Genomic DNA, 16,980 nt, shown 5'->3' with positions numbered 1-16,980 from the left:
TCAGAGAGCACAGTGTTCTAACAGTCCACCTGAGCTCACCTTCCAGAGTCTACAGAAAAAGAAGCAAGAACTAACCCAAGACCACAAAACTAGTAAACCTACAAGGAGTTTGACTTCTGCCCCTCGGTTCAACACAAACATCGAGTGTCATGTGAAGTTCCCCTCAAGGGCCACATGGAGAACTGAGGTGGTTTATCTGTGCTCCATCCTGGCTAGGTCACTGTGTCCCCATATTAGAGTAAATGTCATTCTAGATGGATTTTCCCTCTTTTTCCTTTTGCCCCGTGCTGAGGTCAGAGCCAGAGCCTTGAGAAAGCTAGGCATGCACTCTTCCACCGAGCTACATAGGAAATCCAAAACCCAGCCCTTTGGTTTTAAGACATTGCCTCACCATGTAGACCAGGTTAGCCTCCAACTCTCAATCCTCCTGTCTCCACCTCCACAGGTGGAGGAACTACAGACCTTCACATCCAATTTATTATTAAAACAGGCTGCCCTACATGTGTGAGTGGGCCTCATGCAACCAGATGATATCCCTGAAGCAAGAGGGAATTCTGTCAGCAGACGGCCTTCACGTTTGAACTTGAACTACAGTATTGGCTCTTACTAGGATTCTACCAGGGCCATTCTGCCAGTTTTGGACTTGCTAGCCTTGACAATACATAAGCCAATTTTTTTTAAAAAATCTACCTTTCTACACATTTATATACACGCATACATCCAAAGATATATACAATCATATCTCATTAGTTCAGTTTCTCTAGATAACCCAGAATAATATAGGAATGAAACTGTTCCCAGCCCTGGCAGAGAGGTAATAGCCCAGAAGAAAGGCTTCCTGCAGGGGATACTTTGTCCTACTTCCAAGATTTCTCTGAGCCAGCAGCAGTTCTGTGCTGCTTACCCAGGCTATCCCTTCTCCTACCTCTTCTTTCTCCCTGCCTTTGGTCTGGCTGGTCCTTGCACCCCACAGCATTGTCTCTCTGGCCACGACCACCATATTGAATAAGCAGTTGACATCTTTGGGGCAGGAGTTTCCTATCTTTTCTGAACTTTTGATTCAACCTAGAACAAAACATGACCAATCATCCTCCACATGCCCCCCTGAGCTCATACGAAAATGAGCATATATACCTGGTACACAACAGCACCCCCACATGTCTTTAGAATCTCCATGTGTTCCACGAAGAACAACATACAGCACCGATGAAAACACATTGCACCTGTCCCTAGCAACTATTAACCACAAAATAAAGCCAATCCTATATGCCTACACCCCTGGTAGGGGAGTTCAATGGCAAAAGGCTGACATAAACATGTTTCAGAGGACACAAACCACACAAGAGCTTCCCTTAACAATGGCTACAGTTTCCAGACTAAACTGTACTAGGGACCTCATTCTCTTTAACTTCTAAAACTCTTACCTGGTACAACTATATTCCATGACAGTAAGGAGCCTCCGTCCATGGCTTCTCTTTTTCTCACTCTGTTTTCTTTTCCTTTATTCCTGCATAGTCTCACTTCCATATCCCAGGCTGGCCTCAAGCTCATGATCGCCAACCTCTTAAGAGCTATAATTATGGATGTCCAAACCGTGTCTACATGCTTAGATCATTTGTTGAAATGTGTTGCATCCTGACTCGATTGTGTCCATGGGCAGACATGCCTGTGCAGGTGTGTGTCTGCAACTAAAGATGGCAGTGCCTGTGTAGTCTGCAACTAAAGATGGCAGTGCTGGTGTAGCTGACAATTATTATGATCACTTCCCCAGTGCCACTGTCCCTGAACTCTGCTCACCTTACTTGCTCACTTATAAAAGATAACCACACCTGCTGGACATGATGGTGCATGTCTTTAATCGCAGCTCTCGGGAAGGCAGGCAGATCTGTGAGTTCCAGGCCAGGCTGGTCTACAGAGTGAGTTCCAGGATAGCCAGGGCTACACAGAGAGATGCTGTCTAGAGAAATAAACAAACAAAAAGGTGAGCACATCTCTGCATCACTGAGACAATCAGGCTCAGTCTCTCATGCATTCCCTTCTCCACTGTCTCTATGTCAGTATCTTCAGCTTCCCTTGCCCTGTCTCCTCTCCAGTTCATTCACCCTGTCAGGTGCACATTCTGGAAAGACCATTGCAGGCCTTTCAGAACATGGCCTCAGCTCCTAAACACTATAGTCCAGTTAACAAAGCCCGGTCAACTTCTGCCTCTCCTCCCAGTACACCTTTGCTGAGAGCTCGTGTGAGCAAGCCCGTGAGAGAGCCCACATGATCCCTCAGTGTGCCCTTCCTCCCACATACAACTTCTCTAGTCCCGCCCATCTTTGAAGAACCTGGGTCACAAGCCACACCCTTCAGAAAATCTCTATTTGCTTGAACAGAATCCCTTTCTCTCCTGCAACCCCCTTGGGCCTTCATGTGATCAACCTATCTCACACCATGAGGTTCGGAATGAGGTCAAACCACAATTGGTCACATCAGGCTCTAAAAACTGCTTCTGTTCCCACATGTCCCAGCTGTTTCTATAAGCAAGAGAAAGAAGGAAGAGGAATGAACAGGTGCTGAGCCTCCAAATCACAGGTTGTTAGAACTGGAAGATGGGCTCATGGTTCTTTAGAGGATTCATGAATGAGACCAAAGACTGAGAACGGGTCAGGGAGGGACAGAATGCTTCTTTCATGATCAGGAAGCAAAGAGAGATGGGAAGAGACTAACAAATCCCTTCAAGGGTCTCAGAAATTAACCTCCTCTGTGTGTCTATAAAGAATTCTCTGCATTGGCTTAATTGAGGTAAGAAGACACACCTTAAAAGCGTGTGGCAGACTAGGATCCCATACTGAATAAAAGGACACAGAGCTAATCAGTGGTGTTCACTGGTCTCTGCTTCCTAGTTGCAGGTGCATTGTGACAGCCTCGGACTTGCCACCACACTTTACCTTCACAACAAGAGCCGAATAAACCCCTCCTTCCTTAAGCTGCCTCTTACCACATATCTACCACATCCATAAGAAGAGTAACCATTACAGTTCTCAGCAGCCTAAGTCCTCCCAGTGGGCCCTTTCTACTACAGGTAGAGGCCATGACTCCAAAGTCCACCCCCTCAGGCTCACATTCTGAAAAGAACATTGCAGGCCTTTCAGAATATTAGAGGACACAGACCTTTAGAGGACAATTACTCAAACTTCAGCAACAGTCAACCACCTCATGACTCAGGCCTGTACCTGCCCCATTCATGTTAGTATCAGTCTGGTCTCCTTGGGCCCTGCCCAAGAATAAAAAGAGCCTGAATCCCATTCTTCAGGACACCTCTTGTGAGGAAAGACTGGAGCACACATTTCCCTGACTTATAAACTTAGGTGCCACCTGCTGGCCAAAGGTGGTACTGCATTTGGGCCTGTGGCCCTAAGGGTAGTCAGGAAACAGCTGAGATACTCAACTCAGTCCCCACCAAGGTCACTTCTGAGACAGCAAAAAACGTCCATGTCTCTTTAGGGCCCAGCTCTTGGGCTTCTTCCTATTATTTTCTGCTGTCCTTCACTTATCTAAGTGAACCCCAGAACTCTTCTGATCTAGTCCCTATGCAAAGATGAAGACCTTCAGTGACCTTTTTCTCTATACCATGGTACTACCTGATGTCCAGGGGCAGGACGTCATCTGGAACTAAGTGTAATCATGGGGCAAAGAGTCCAGGAGTGATATTGCCTCTATCTTATATCCCATCCCTATAGTGGGGACACCCTTTCAGGCCAGCCCCAACAACCTGGAACAGGAAAAGGTTTGAATATACAATGGACTCTCAGAGACTCTGTGGATGGGAAGGGTCCTAAAGAAACACGAACTAAGCTGTCAGGACCAAAGCAGCCTGTTAATCTACAGCTCCTACCTAGCCCTGCCTGTAGTCTGAGAAGTAGGCGCGGGCACACAGTCTTTGAACTTGGAATGACCTTAAAACCTAGCCAAGGGCAGGAGAGCTAAGAAAATGGTGAAGGCTGAATGTTCAGCTTCTTCCGGCTACAACCTGGAGACCAGGGATGGAGCCTGCTGCTGCAAGATGCCCTACAGCCAAAGGGTGCAGGAATTTGTACAGTTCATCAACACTGTCCTTAAAGAGAGAGTTCTTCCCAAGCAGTTCTCGAGAGGGGCTGGAGGAGGGGGGCATGCGGAGTGAATGAATTCCTCTGCCCTCACACCCCCACACTCACCTACCCTGCCTCTCACACAGCCTCTTTCCCCTCCCCTCCACCCACAGATGACAGAGTGTGTCACCAGAAAATAAACGCCACTTTCCTGGGGGTGGGGGAAGACTCTGACTGGGTACCTATGGAGCCTGTGGTAAGAAACCCAAGGGTTCTAAGCTCCCCAGAAGTGAGGGAGAGCCTGAGGGAACTAGAACCTGGACAAAAGCATCACTATGTCAGGAGGACTACAGACACACTGAGACAGTGGCCATATAGCTGGAGGAGGCTAGACAAGACACCATGAATCTGCAGGAGACATCTTCTAACCCCAAACACCCTGCAGCCAGCTGGGTGGACCCACCATGACTGACTCTAATATGACTGTGACTTCACCTCCCTCTGCCCTGGCCTGATCTGGCCCCATTCCTTACTCTGAAGCTTCTAAGGGTTACTCTTCTCCCCCCACCCTTTCCTCACACCCACTCCTGCTGAGTTCCCACATGCCAGCAATGATGTGCTAGCCACTGTTATTACAGTGACTTATTTCGTTTTAGCTTGGGAAAGGGGGTGAATCTCACACTGCTGGAAGCCAGAGGCCAACAGTCTCAGCAAGAAGCAAAGGCATGCTGGCTAGCACCGAGGCCAGCCCCCTTCCTGTTGCCCAGGGTTACTCTAGCCAAGCCCCGGTCCTCCTAGCCTCCAGCTTTCTCCCTGACTCCAGCCCTAATTCAACCTGCCTTTCACTCCTTCTCCTTCTGGATGAAATGTTCCTCCGAGCACGGCAGTTGGAGGCATCTGTGCCTGACCAGGGCCCAAATGGTCAGATCACGAACCTCTCTGTAGCCAAGCCATTGCTAATATGCAAGATCTCTTACATAACTGGGTGCTGGATGCTTATGACCAGCTCCAGGTATCTGAAAAAAAAAAAAAAAAAAAAGAACCCCGTATCCTAGAAAGGTCATTTACCCATTAAACAAACACTGTCTCCTAGTATACACCTTACTATTCTGGTGCTACGGGTCCAGAGGAAATGGACTGTCATGTCTTCATCCCTAAAGGTTTTCAGATTTGCAATAGAATGGCCTGATGCCAATCAAGCGACAATGCAACACTTGGAGGGGGCTGAGTTATGTGGGCCTGATTCAGATGGTCTAGGGAGGTCAAGGACTTCCCAGGACTACTGCAGTGTATATGGGATAACAGCACCAAGCTCTCTGCCTGGCATCTGCTAGACGGATGGACAGATGGACACTGGTCTAGAATCACTTGGCAGACAGCGATTATAGTAAAAAGCATTCCAGGCAGAACAGGCACCAAGACCACAGGCACTGACGGCTAGGGGTGCACAGTGAGATGGGCAGAGCACAGGATACAAGCCTCTGTTTGTTCTCCATTCTCTGTAATCTTCATGCTAACCCCATAAGGTGGACACTGTGCTCTTTCTCAGCTGACACAAAAGGTGAGGTTAATGAGAGCATATAACTTGTACTAGGTCCAAGACTGTGCCTCCAGAGCCCAAACTCTGGCCAGCATGACCCTCCCATGCTGGAGCAGTCATAAAACAGGTGGTGAGGACCAGGTTGGGTGTGCAGGTGTGCATAAGTCTTATTAAGAGTTTTATCTTGGCCAGGCGGTGGTGGTGCACGCCTTTAATCCCAGCACTTGGGAGGCAGAGACAGGCGGATTTCTGAGTTCTAGGCCAGCCTGGTCTACAGAGTGAGTTCCAGGACAGCCTGGGCTATACAGAGAAACCCTGTCTCGAAAAATCAAAAAAGAAAGAAAAAAAAAAAGAGTTTTATCTTATTCTGTGTGTGTGTGTGTGTCTGTGCGTGTATGTGTGGGTGGTATGTATGTAGTATGTGTGTGTGTGTGCGTGTGTGTGTGTGTGTGGTGAGTATGTGGTGTGTGTGTGTGGTGTGTGTGGTGTGTGTGGTGTGTGTGGTGTGCGGTGAGTGGTGTGGTGTGTGTGTGTTGGTCTGTGTATGTCTATGTGTGTGTGTGTGTTATGTGTGTGGTGTGTGATGAGTATGTGGTATGTGTGGTGCATGTGTGTGTTTATGTGTGTAGTGTGTGTGGTGTGTGTGTTATGTGCGTGGTGCGTGGTATGGTATTGTGTGTGTGTGTGTGTGTGTGTGTGTGTGTGTGTGTGTGTACGTGCACATATTGTCCCGGAACTCACTATGCTGGTCTTGAACCTACAAAGATCCACCTGGCTCCCCAAGTGCTGGGATTAAAGGCCTTGACACCATTGCCCAGCAGGAGTTGTCAGAGGCCACCTACAAAAGAATAAAGCACCTTGTACCTTGGGTGGCAGATAAGAATAAACTTCCCATCCTGGGAGATCAAGCAGGGTGCACAAGTGTCTACCAGAACCTTCCAGAGAAGCCAATGCAGTGAACTGGATGGTGTGCTGATGTCATCCTAGCACAGTGTGCTCCCCTCCATCCCTCAGCAGTAAAACGGAGTCAGTAATAGTTCCCTCCTCACACTTGCTGTGAGGACCAACTGTGACAGCGTAACACACAATAGTTATCAGCGTGCAGTAAACCCCAGTGGCTGACAGACAGAATTAGATTGAAGCGGCCGAATCCTCTTAGGTTACTAGCCAACACTGTTGAATACAGACATATCATATTTTAGCTAGTGTGTTTTAGTGGTGGTCTCTGAGGCTCCTTCTAGCTTCTGGTTCAGCACTGAATGTTGCTGAGACATTCTGCATCAGTGATGGATCCTAGGCCCAGGAAGCTTGAACTCCGCTGGAGCCTTTTGTAAAGACTCACTTTTCAATCTGATCCCTCCCTGCTCCAGAACAACAAGATACCTCCTTGCCCAGGTCTTCTCGGATGACCTGACGGACCTCTTGCATGCTGCTCTGTGGGGCCTGACTGTGCAACACCTTTAGCGTGCTGGTGTACTCTTCTGGCAGGAGGTAGTCCAGAGCCCCCAGGTGCTGGCCCACCTTGATGAAAGTGCCCCGGTTGGCACAGCACAGCTCACAGAGACGCCTGGCAGAGCGGAGATGTACCTGCAGGAGACAGGCAAGCCAGAGGAGTGAGTACAGCATGTTCCCTGGGCAGCATTCCATTCTCCTGTCTCTCTGCTCAAACACCTTTGGTTACTCCCCAGTGCCCAGGGTAGCAGATATAACACACACACACACACACACACACACACACCACACATACACCCCACACACATAAACAAACACCACAAACACACACACGTACACACATACACACACACCACATACATACAACACACACACACGCGCACACACACACGACACACACATAAACCAACACCACAAACACACACACATACACACACACATACACACACACCACACACACACAACACACACACCCTCTTTTTTCATCTTTTACTTTAATGTTCTCCTTGTCCTCAGTGCGTTCAGTTCTAACCTCATACTGAGCCCAGCCTCTGCACACAGCCTGAAGCTTCCAGGCACCTCCCATTCCATCAAAGCTTAACTGGTTGTAGCCTCACTCCCTACAAAGGAGTATTCACAGCTATTAACCAAGACTAATATACTGACTCAGTCAAGGGTATTCTGAGCTAACACTTTTGCCACCTACTCCTCGACCATCTAACACTTCAAGTTTGTTTGTAACTCTACCACTGACAGGATGATAACAGTAATAATAGTAAATAATAATAGCTATTCATATATATCATAATTTTTAATCCTCAAAGTAGTTCAGGGAGGCAGAGTTGATACCTTCAAAGATAAGAAAATCAGTTATCTTATGTAGAAAATAGAAATGAATCCCCAGTCAACGTCTATAAAACACTGAATCAAGGGCTTTATTCTCTCACATGGAATAGACCACTGCTTAGGTTGTCAGTGATGGGACCCTTCGTTTACACCCTGATGCGACTCTGTCCTACTAGAGCTGAGAGGTGTCCCCACATGCAACCAAGCTGGTCCTCCTGAGTCCTCAGTGCAGCCCAGCTAAGGGTCTTGAGATGAAGTAGGTCCTGCCTTATAAGATCGAGAGCTTCTAAGGAAAGATGCACCTTACATATAATTTAGGAAACAATGAGTCCCAGTGTGCTGTGCAGACCTGCTTCCTGCTTACCAATGAAGTAACAAAGGAGTCTGAACACTGAAGATGAACTTACACTCTCCAGCGCTAAGAAGAATAATGATGTAATTGACAATAAAGCCATGTGAAGAGTTACCAATGGTGGAAGAAATGTCTTCCCATATAATTAGTTGTCAGGGGAGCCACACAGCAAACTGTTGCTTTAGATCAACAGCTCTCAACGTGTGCATCACAAAAGTTTTCACGGGAGTCACCTAAGAGCATCAACACAGATATTTACATTATGATTTGTAACGGTAGCAAAATTATAGTTATAAAGTAGCAATGAAAATAATCTTACAGCCGGGCAGTGGTGGCACATGCCTTTAATCCCAGCACTTGGGAGGCAGAGACAGGTGGATTTCTGAGTTCGAGGCCAGCCTGGTCTACAGAGTGAGTTCCAGGACAGCCAAGGCTACACAGAGAAACCCTGTCTCGAAAAACCAAAAAAAAAAAAAAGAAAAAAAAAAGAAAAAAGAAAGAAAATAATCTTACAGTTGTGGGTCACCACAACATGAGAAACTGTATTAAGGGGTCACAGCACTAGAAAGGTTGAGAACCACTGCCTTAGATAATAAGAAGAGAACACTGGGGTCTGGAGAGACGGCTCAGCAGTTAAGAAGACTAGCTGCTCTTGCAAAGGACTTGATTTGGTTCCCAGCACCCACATGGCAGCTCACAATCATCTGTGGCTCCAGTTCCAGGGGATCCAGTGCCTTCTTCTAACCTCCATGGGTACCTGGCACGCACTTGGTGCACATCCACTCACGCAGCCAAACACTGAGACACAGAAAATAAAGTAAGTAAAAGTTTTAAAAATTAAAAAAAAAAGTAACCCACTGTAGCCCTAAACACCCATGTCCCAGCTCTAGGCTGTCTTCAGGCCCACGGGAACCTAACCATTCCTAAACCTGGTGTATGGTTCTGATGCCCATCACAACCCATTCTAGAGAAACCTATGTTCCTACAGCTCCACCCTCAGTGGAGTCCTCCAGCCTTGATACAGACAGGCTCTGAGAGGCACCAATGGTAGTTGTTTCCTCTAGGAGGAAACAGTAAGAAAGAAATTAATCCTAAATGTGAGAGTGACCCCAGAGAAGTCAGAGTTTGGAGACAGGGAAATTGCCTTAAGAAGTGGAAAACAGGAACTAGGGGTGTAGTTCAGTAGTAGAACACCTATCTAGCAACCATAAGGGTTGCTTCAACCCCAGATGACAAAGAATGAAAAGCAGGACCAAGCCGGCCAGTGCAAGACTTAGAAGGACTTATGGAACTGGGTAAAGCAGAGGCCACAGCTGATCAAAGCTAAGCTATAATTCTGAGATTGTATGGTCAGTAACAGATTAAAACTATTACGAACAAACATCTCAGCTTGTGTGAGCACCTGTGAAGGGCAGTGGCTGACATCAGGAGTCTTCCACAATCAGTCTCCACCTTCACTTTTGAGACAGGCTCTATACTGAAGCTGGACCATCCAGGCTGGCCAGTGAGCTCTAGGGACCCATCCACCTGTCTCCCAACTCCCCCAATGCTGTACCACCACACCCAACATTTATGTAGGTGACAGGAATCCAAACTCAGGTCCCCATGCTCACACAGCAGGTACTTTACCAATTTGGCCATTTCTCTTGCCCCTAAATGTAAAAAACCTTAGTAAGCCAAACTCCCATAAGCAGGACCATCTACTGACTCTCAGCTATGGACCCCACTGCTTTTTTGATCCCAAGGCTAGGTATCAGATTTGGGAAGCCAGGGGATTCTATGACAACCAAAAGATGTCAGTGTCACCCTTAATGATTCTAGTATTCAGCAGAGATGAGCAGCCAGCAGGGGCAGGTACTCACTCCAGAGAGCTTAAAGATCAGCAGCAGTCCAGACTCTGTCCCCTGTAGTCCGCTTCTGGGAAGCAAGTGTTGAGCACCCAAAAGCCTGTTCCTACAGATTAGCTTGTGATCATACCTACTAACAAGTTCTTCCACCAGCCAGCGGTTTGCCCACAATAGAAAGAACTTAGCTAAGTCATTAGACCCAGCCTCATTCTCTGCCCCTCCTTTCCAGGGGTAGCTGCTGTGTGTATTTACCGTTATACCACTAGAATCTCATTGGGTCTCTTTTAGGGGTTAGTCATCTTCCACTACTTAATAATTCTTCACATTCAATTTCCCCCGTTCAAATTACTTATGTAATTACAAACTGGCTGATACACAGTGCTAAGCCCTGAAATTAAATTTACAATGATTAAGGTGAAAATTGAGGGATTTTTTTCAGATCAAGAGAAAAACTTAGGCCACAGTTTGTGTGTGTGTGTGTGTGTGTGTGTGTGTGTGTGTGTGTGTGCGCGCACACATTTGACCTGTCCATTGTATTTATGAACATCTACATGTCTCAGTTGCTACAAGTCCTTAGAAAGCCTTGGCTTCATCCCGTGCAGCCCTTCCAAATGGAAGTGGAGTTCATTGTCCCTCATCTGTGACTTGAAACAGTGACAAATGACTATCTCTTGACACAAAAAGATGGTCACCTTTAAACAGTGTCTGAGCAACACAGAGATCCTTGGTTCACTCAAGCCCAGAGAGACCAGGCAACCCTGGCTCACCTGTTACCTGGGGACATCAATCAGGTCTTGGGTACAGAGGCTGTGTATCTACAGTATATTCTGTGTACCTCAGGGTAAGCCACCCAGCCACCAAAAATGTAGACTGGTGACAAAGATATGTCATATACCCACAAACTCAGGATCCAGGAAACTGAGTCAGTTCCTACTGCATGTAGCACCCTCATTCCCAATAAAGAAGCCCTGAGGTCACCTTCATCCAGCTTCTAACACATACACATACTCACAAACACATACCCATACTCAGAGACAGACAGAGAAAGACAGACAGACAGACACAGAAACAGAGGAGCACCGGGCGATGGTGGCACACGCCTTTAATCCTAGCACTTGGGAGGCAGAGGCAGGCGGGGATTTCAGAGTTTGAGGCCTGGTCTACAGAGTGAGTTCCAGGACAGCCAGGGCTATACAGAGAAACCCTGTCTCGAAAAACAAAAAAACAAAACAAACAAACAAACAAACAGAGGAGTATTGCCACTTACTAAAAACATAAAATAATCTGTTACAGTGAAAATGCAAATGTTGCTAACGGAGTGACACTCAGACCTCAGGGTCCCTGCTCTGACCCTGGTCCACTGACTATCCTTTTGGATCAGAAGCCAGGCTCATTCTAACATGCAGGAAAGTTCCAGACTTAGTAACAAGCTTCTGGCTTTCACCCACTCCACTCGGCACCACACAATGATGTGTGGCAGCTTGGAATCCATGGAGGAATGAATGACCTGTCTTCCTGGCAGCATCTTCCAGTCGTACATATGCACTTGATGGACAAAGCTTCCAGGATATCCTGACCTCTTCATCCTCTTGACTCTGGTCTGTAAGCACACGTCCTTGAGCTCGTGCCCTCAGAAGTACAGGAAGGATGGGCTGATACACAAGAGCCAGCTGACAACATACTGCCCAGTGAAGTTCCTGGGACCTGGAAATGCTCTGGTCTAGTGCCTACACCGTGGCTAATGTCCACCTGAAATGTGGCTAGTGTGGCCAAGAAACTGCCTGTTAAGTTACTTAAGATGAATGATTACATGGAGCTAGGCCCATCAGCCAGTAGCAGCTATAATAAATGCAAAGGCATTTGTCCAGTGCCCTAGAGTAAGTACACACCCATCCCACAGTAGACACTCAAATACAGGGGTTTTAATCTGCATATTACTTCTGAAAACAGGATCTCTCTCTCTCCCAACACTATGTCTTCCTCTGGTTTCTGTCTCTTTGTCACTGTCTCTCTAACTGTTTGCCTGCCTCACCCTCTGTGTGTGTGTGTGTGTGTGTGTGTGTGTGTGTGTGGTGTATTTCAGTGGACAACCCCAGTTGCCATCCCCCTTTTGTATAAGACAGAATATCCCAACAGACTGGAACTCCATCAAGCAGACTAAGCTGGATGGCCGGTGAGCCCCAGGGATGGATCTACCCATCTCCATGGCTCATCTCACCCTCACTGGGATTACAAGCACACATCATCAAGCTCACCTTTTCACATGGGTTCTGAGGATCACATTCAGAGTCTCACACTAACAGGGCAAGCACTTCACCAACTGAACCATCTCCCCAGCCCCAGAACAGAGGTATCTGATATGTCCATCAGAGTTCAGTGACAATCTCAAAGCCTCACAACCAGTAGATGAGTAGTCCAAGCCTTCATCCTCCAGACACCCAGCCCTGTATCTTCTGCACCATTTACAAGAAAGTGAGCTATGGTGAGGTTTCATACATCCTGGGATTACAGTGTAGATGTCACCACAATATCACTGGAGTAGTAATCATAAGCCCGTACTGTCAAATCTGTCAACAACAGGAAGGTAAGGTAACTGCCCAGTCACTCCACATGACAGACCCTGGATGGGCATCAGGTTAGGAAGTGAGGTAGCCCTGACAGCTGGATATATTTTAGAAGGATATAAAGGATGTGCTCACCCCTAGACAAACAAAAAGGGTCATATGACTTGTTCATCAATGGCACTGACACTAGACTCAGGAAGACTTAGGCCCTAATTTGTCATCAAACCTCAATAAGTTGATAAACCCAGAACCTTGGTCTCTTCCTGAGCAGAAAGGGACAATAATTATGCTCACCACTGTGGATAAATAAAGTAAGACCTAAAGTCAAGCCTAGCCCCCAGTCCAGCATACAGCCAGTGCTCAAAACTTAGCAGAAAGACACAGAAGGGAAACAAATCAATCTTCCCAGGGAATGAAATGTCTAAAACTTAATAAAACAAAGAGTTCCCAAAAGATGAAATACAAAAGGCTGAAATCATTTTTAAAATGTTAAACGTCTTTAGCCATCAGGGAAATGATAATTAAAACTACTTTGAGATTTCATTGTATCCCAGTCAGAATGGGTAAGACCCAAAATATAGCCAATCCGTGGGGATGCATTCTTTAATCCCAGCACTCAGGAGGCAGATGCAGGAGAATCTCTGTGAGTTCGAAGCCAGCCTGGTCTACAGAGTGAGTTCCAAGACAGCCAGAACTACACAAAGAAAGCTTGTCTGGAAAAGGCCAATACATACACACATACATACATACATATATACATACAAGCAGAAACATCTATCTCAATCCCCTCCCTTCAGCCTAATAAGCCTGGGTCCTATAACCTAATAGAAACAAACTAATTTCACAAACTGTCACTTAGTGTAAAGCATCACCATACAAAAAATGCAAATAGCACCTATAGCACACACCTTTTCATCCCATAATTTGCAGGCCGAGGAAGGAGGCCCATGAGCTTGAGGCCTATTGAGGGTAACTAGAGAATTCTAGATTCTGTCACAAAAAGTAAGAGGGGTGGAGGGGGCAAGGAGGGATGGAGAGAGGAAGTGAAAAGATAGGAACATACATAGAAATGAAGTACTATTCTAAACATAACTTCAGGGTCCCCTCAGAGGTCCCTAATATCTGTGACTACCTTTGATATCCAGTACCCATTTGATCACTGAACCCCAGCTGTGCCTTACCCAGTAACTGGCTTCACTGGTCAGCTTGATGTTAGAGTGCAGTGCCTCCTCACCAAGAGCCCCACACCTGCCTCCCATCTCCCCTGAACTATCACAGAGCACCTGGCATGGTCCCCCTGCCCAGGCTCCTTCTTCCTTTTCACTCCCAGCTCAGTAACATGCCTTATGACTACCTCATTACCAATAATCTCGCTGTGATGAGTTTTAATCTGCCTCATATTAATTAAAAGCATTGTTCTTAGAGAGCTTGGTTTGTGGTTTGCGAGTGGGGGGCAATGAATGACTAATAAGATAAACTCGGTGCCGATTAATTACTGATTTGAAATAATGGAGCAAAGGCCCAAGAAGGACCATTCTCCTTTCCTGCCTGAATCCCTGGGAGCAGAGGCTCTACCTCCTCGAACTTGGCAGAAAGGAACAGTTAGACTGAATCCACAGGGGCCCCATCAGAATTGCGCAAGGTTTGGGAATGTCATGAGACAGAGGAGCAGATACACAAGTGTTCCACAAATGATGTGAAGAAGTAGGGGACAGTGAAAGACAAGGCCATAGATTCCAAACAGAGCCAACTGAGTCTTGAATCTGATTGAGTATATTGTACGCATGTTTGGCAGTATCATAATGCATTACACTGTACAGTTAGCATATGGCAAAGAGGATGAAGATGATGATGAGAACAATGACAATGACAGTGACGGCACTGAACTGCAGCACCAGCACCATGGGCAAGTCATAGAACTTCTCTCAACTTTGTCTTCAACCCATCCATAAACAATTTCTACCTTGTGAGGTTGCTTGGAAGTGAGGTCACATATAAGTATTTCTATACTTATCCTAAGGGACCTGAAGAAATGTACCTAGTTCTCTGGGACCGGGTGCTGGACACTTAGACCAAAAACAATGAGGCCTTCACTATCTTATAAATGGAGGTGGCTGGGGAATAAGGACTCTCCATCAGTTGGTTCGCATAAGGAAGCCATATTGCCAAAAGAGATTCCAGCTCTCTCAGAATCAGTTACTAAGTGAAAAAGTCCTTCTAGTGCCCACAAGGACATCCAAAGCTCCAACAATAATAGAAAGTTAAACACTAGCTGAGTCTCTAGCTTGCTCCCTCAGCAGTATCCCGCAGTGCCACACACTGAGAGCACACAAACCAGTGTCACTTACCCAGACTGCTCAACTGCATTGAGCTGGGGAGATCCAATGCCCTCTCTGACATCACACTAGTGTCCAATCAATAATATCTAATGAAACATAGCATCTCCTTCCCACTACATCCAAGGCCATAAAATGTCACCCCCACACTCCAGCCTTCCCCACCTTAGGAGATGGCAAAGCTAAACTTGGGGGTCTCCCAGCCCATAAACCTTAATGTCCTAGAAAAGGGACTTCTGTTACCTTTATATTCACATTTGATACATAAAAGAGTGGTTTTCAAAGCCCAGGCATCCATCAATGAAGGTAGAAGGAAGGAGGATGAACCCTGTGGTGGCCCCAGTCTACTGCAGAGTCTCTGTGAAAAGCACCCTTGAGTTGAGAGATGGAATTAAGTGCAGAAAGAGTTCACAGTCAACGAGAGATATATAAAAACAAATAATACTAAAGGAAAGCTGGCAATCTGCAGGGCCCATCCCCTGGTGTTCAGTTTAAGGCTCATCATCCTACACACATGCAAAACCTGCTGGCGTCCAGACAAACCCCAAAAGAGTAGAGTTAGGTACCAGGATTCATGTGTGGCTTACATATTCCAGACTGAAAAAGCCTCATAATTCATACCCAGAAAGTTCTGGCCTCAGTAGTCAGAGATATCCTAAATACTATCTCATTCCAACTAACAAATAGCAAAGGAAGACATGAAAACCATCTCTCCAGCCCCCCCGCAAAACTTAACAAGGCCTCAGATCAAAATTTAAGAACATTCATTACAAAAATATGTAATACCCTAAAAGTTAAACACAATGTCTAACAACTATTGGAAAATTAATAGATATGTAGATGATGGAGAAAGCATGAAATACTATGTCCTGAGAAGAGGGACAAACCTCAAACAAAATCAACTAAAATCTGAAGCTGACGCTACAGTTAGGAAAGAACAGCATTAAAGCCAAACCTGATGATGCGGGCCTGCATACCCAGCACTTGGAGGCAAAAGGATCCCTATCTCAAAATCTGTCTAGACTGGAAAGTGAGTCTAAACCAAGGCAGGACTGTGAGTTGGATGGCCTGGGTGTATGATACCATTGTACTTCTAAAGAAGAAACAGAAATTAAAACGATAGTTTGCAGACCAACGATAGTTCCCAGCTCCTTCTGTAAGTGCCTTGGTAATGGTGTTTTATCACAGCAAAAGAAAAGCAACTGACACAAAGAGCCTCACCATGTAACTTCAGCAGGTATGGAACATACCATGTAGACCAGGCTGGCTCCAACTCACAGAGATCTGCCTGCCTTGTTCTCCCATGCACTGAGATTAAGAGTGTGTACCACCACACCTATCTGGCTTGCTTCAAACACGGCTTCTGGGGACTGAACTCAGACCTTTAGGCTTGGATGGCAGTGAGCCATCTCCTGGACCAACATCTATATCTTAATAGGGGACAGAGTTTTAGGCTGAAGGAATTAGTCTCTAGCAGTGGAATTGACACTGCCGACAATAATTTAGAAAGGTATGAAGCAAAAAAGAAAAAAAAAAAGTTGTCCCAGCATCCCTGGAATCCCAACAAATGAACTGTCACGACTAACTACAAGCACTCAGCAAACAGTAAATGAGTTGCAAATTTATGAGAATAACAATGTTATTACTGGCAACTCGGGGTTCCCCTTGCCAAAGAGCAAGCCTGCCTGCATAGATGCCCACAGGAGTTGGGGACCTGAACTCGTCAATCTGGAAACTATCCATTTGGGAACTTTGTGGCCAGAAAAGCTACAGAGAACCCTTCCCTCCATCTGCCCCTTAATCACACACAGTGAGAAAATGCATAATTAATTTGTTCTCACAGTTGCTCGGCGACCGGAAAAGTGGGGGCATTTCTGGAAAGGCTGTTACAGACAAGAATAACAAATGCCAAGGCCATGAGCAGAATAACACACCCAGACAGCCTCCATCCCCGCTTGGCTCGCTGTGCT

At 46.3% G+C, this 16,980-nt stretch overlaps 1 protein-coding gene across 1 annotated transcript in view; it reads right to left on the bottom strand.

Annotated features, from left to right (window-relative positions):
* Adck1 (aarF domain containing kinase 1) overlaps positions 1–13,933 on the bottom strand; it is a 76,111-nt gene extending 62,178 nt beyond the window's left edge. The window contains exons 1-2 of the mRNA XM_028782997.1: positions 13,856–13,933; positions 6,997–7,200 (exon numbers count right to left, since the gene is read on the bottom strand). Coding sequence (XP_028638830.1) covers positions 6,997–7,200; positions 13,856–13,933 — 282 coding nt within the window. The remainder of the gene's footprint in view (positions 1–6,996; positions 7,201–13,855) is intronic.
* Between the last annotated feature and the right edge of the window lie 3,047 nt (positions 13,934–16,980).

Source organism: Grammomys surdaster, unplaced genomic scaffold (assembly GCF_004785775.1).
Source record: "Grammomys surdaster isolate TR1022 unplaced genomic scaffold, NIH_TR_1.0 953, whole genome shotgun sequence".
In the NCBI taxonomy this organism is placed as follows: Eukaryota; Metazoa; Chordata; class Mammalia; order Rodentia; family Muridae; genus Grammomys; species Grammomys surdaster.
The sequence above is the reverse complement of the archived record's forward strand: the minus strand, read 5'-3'. Positions and strand labels throughout refer to the sequence as shown.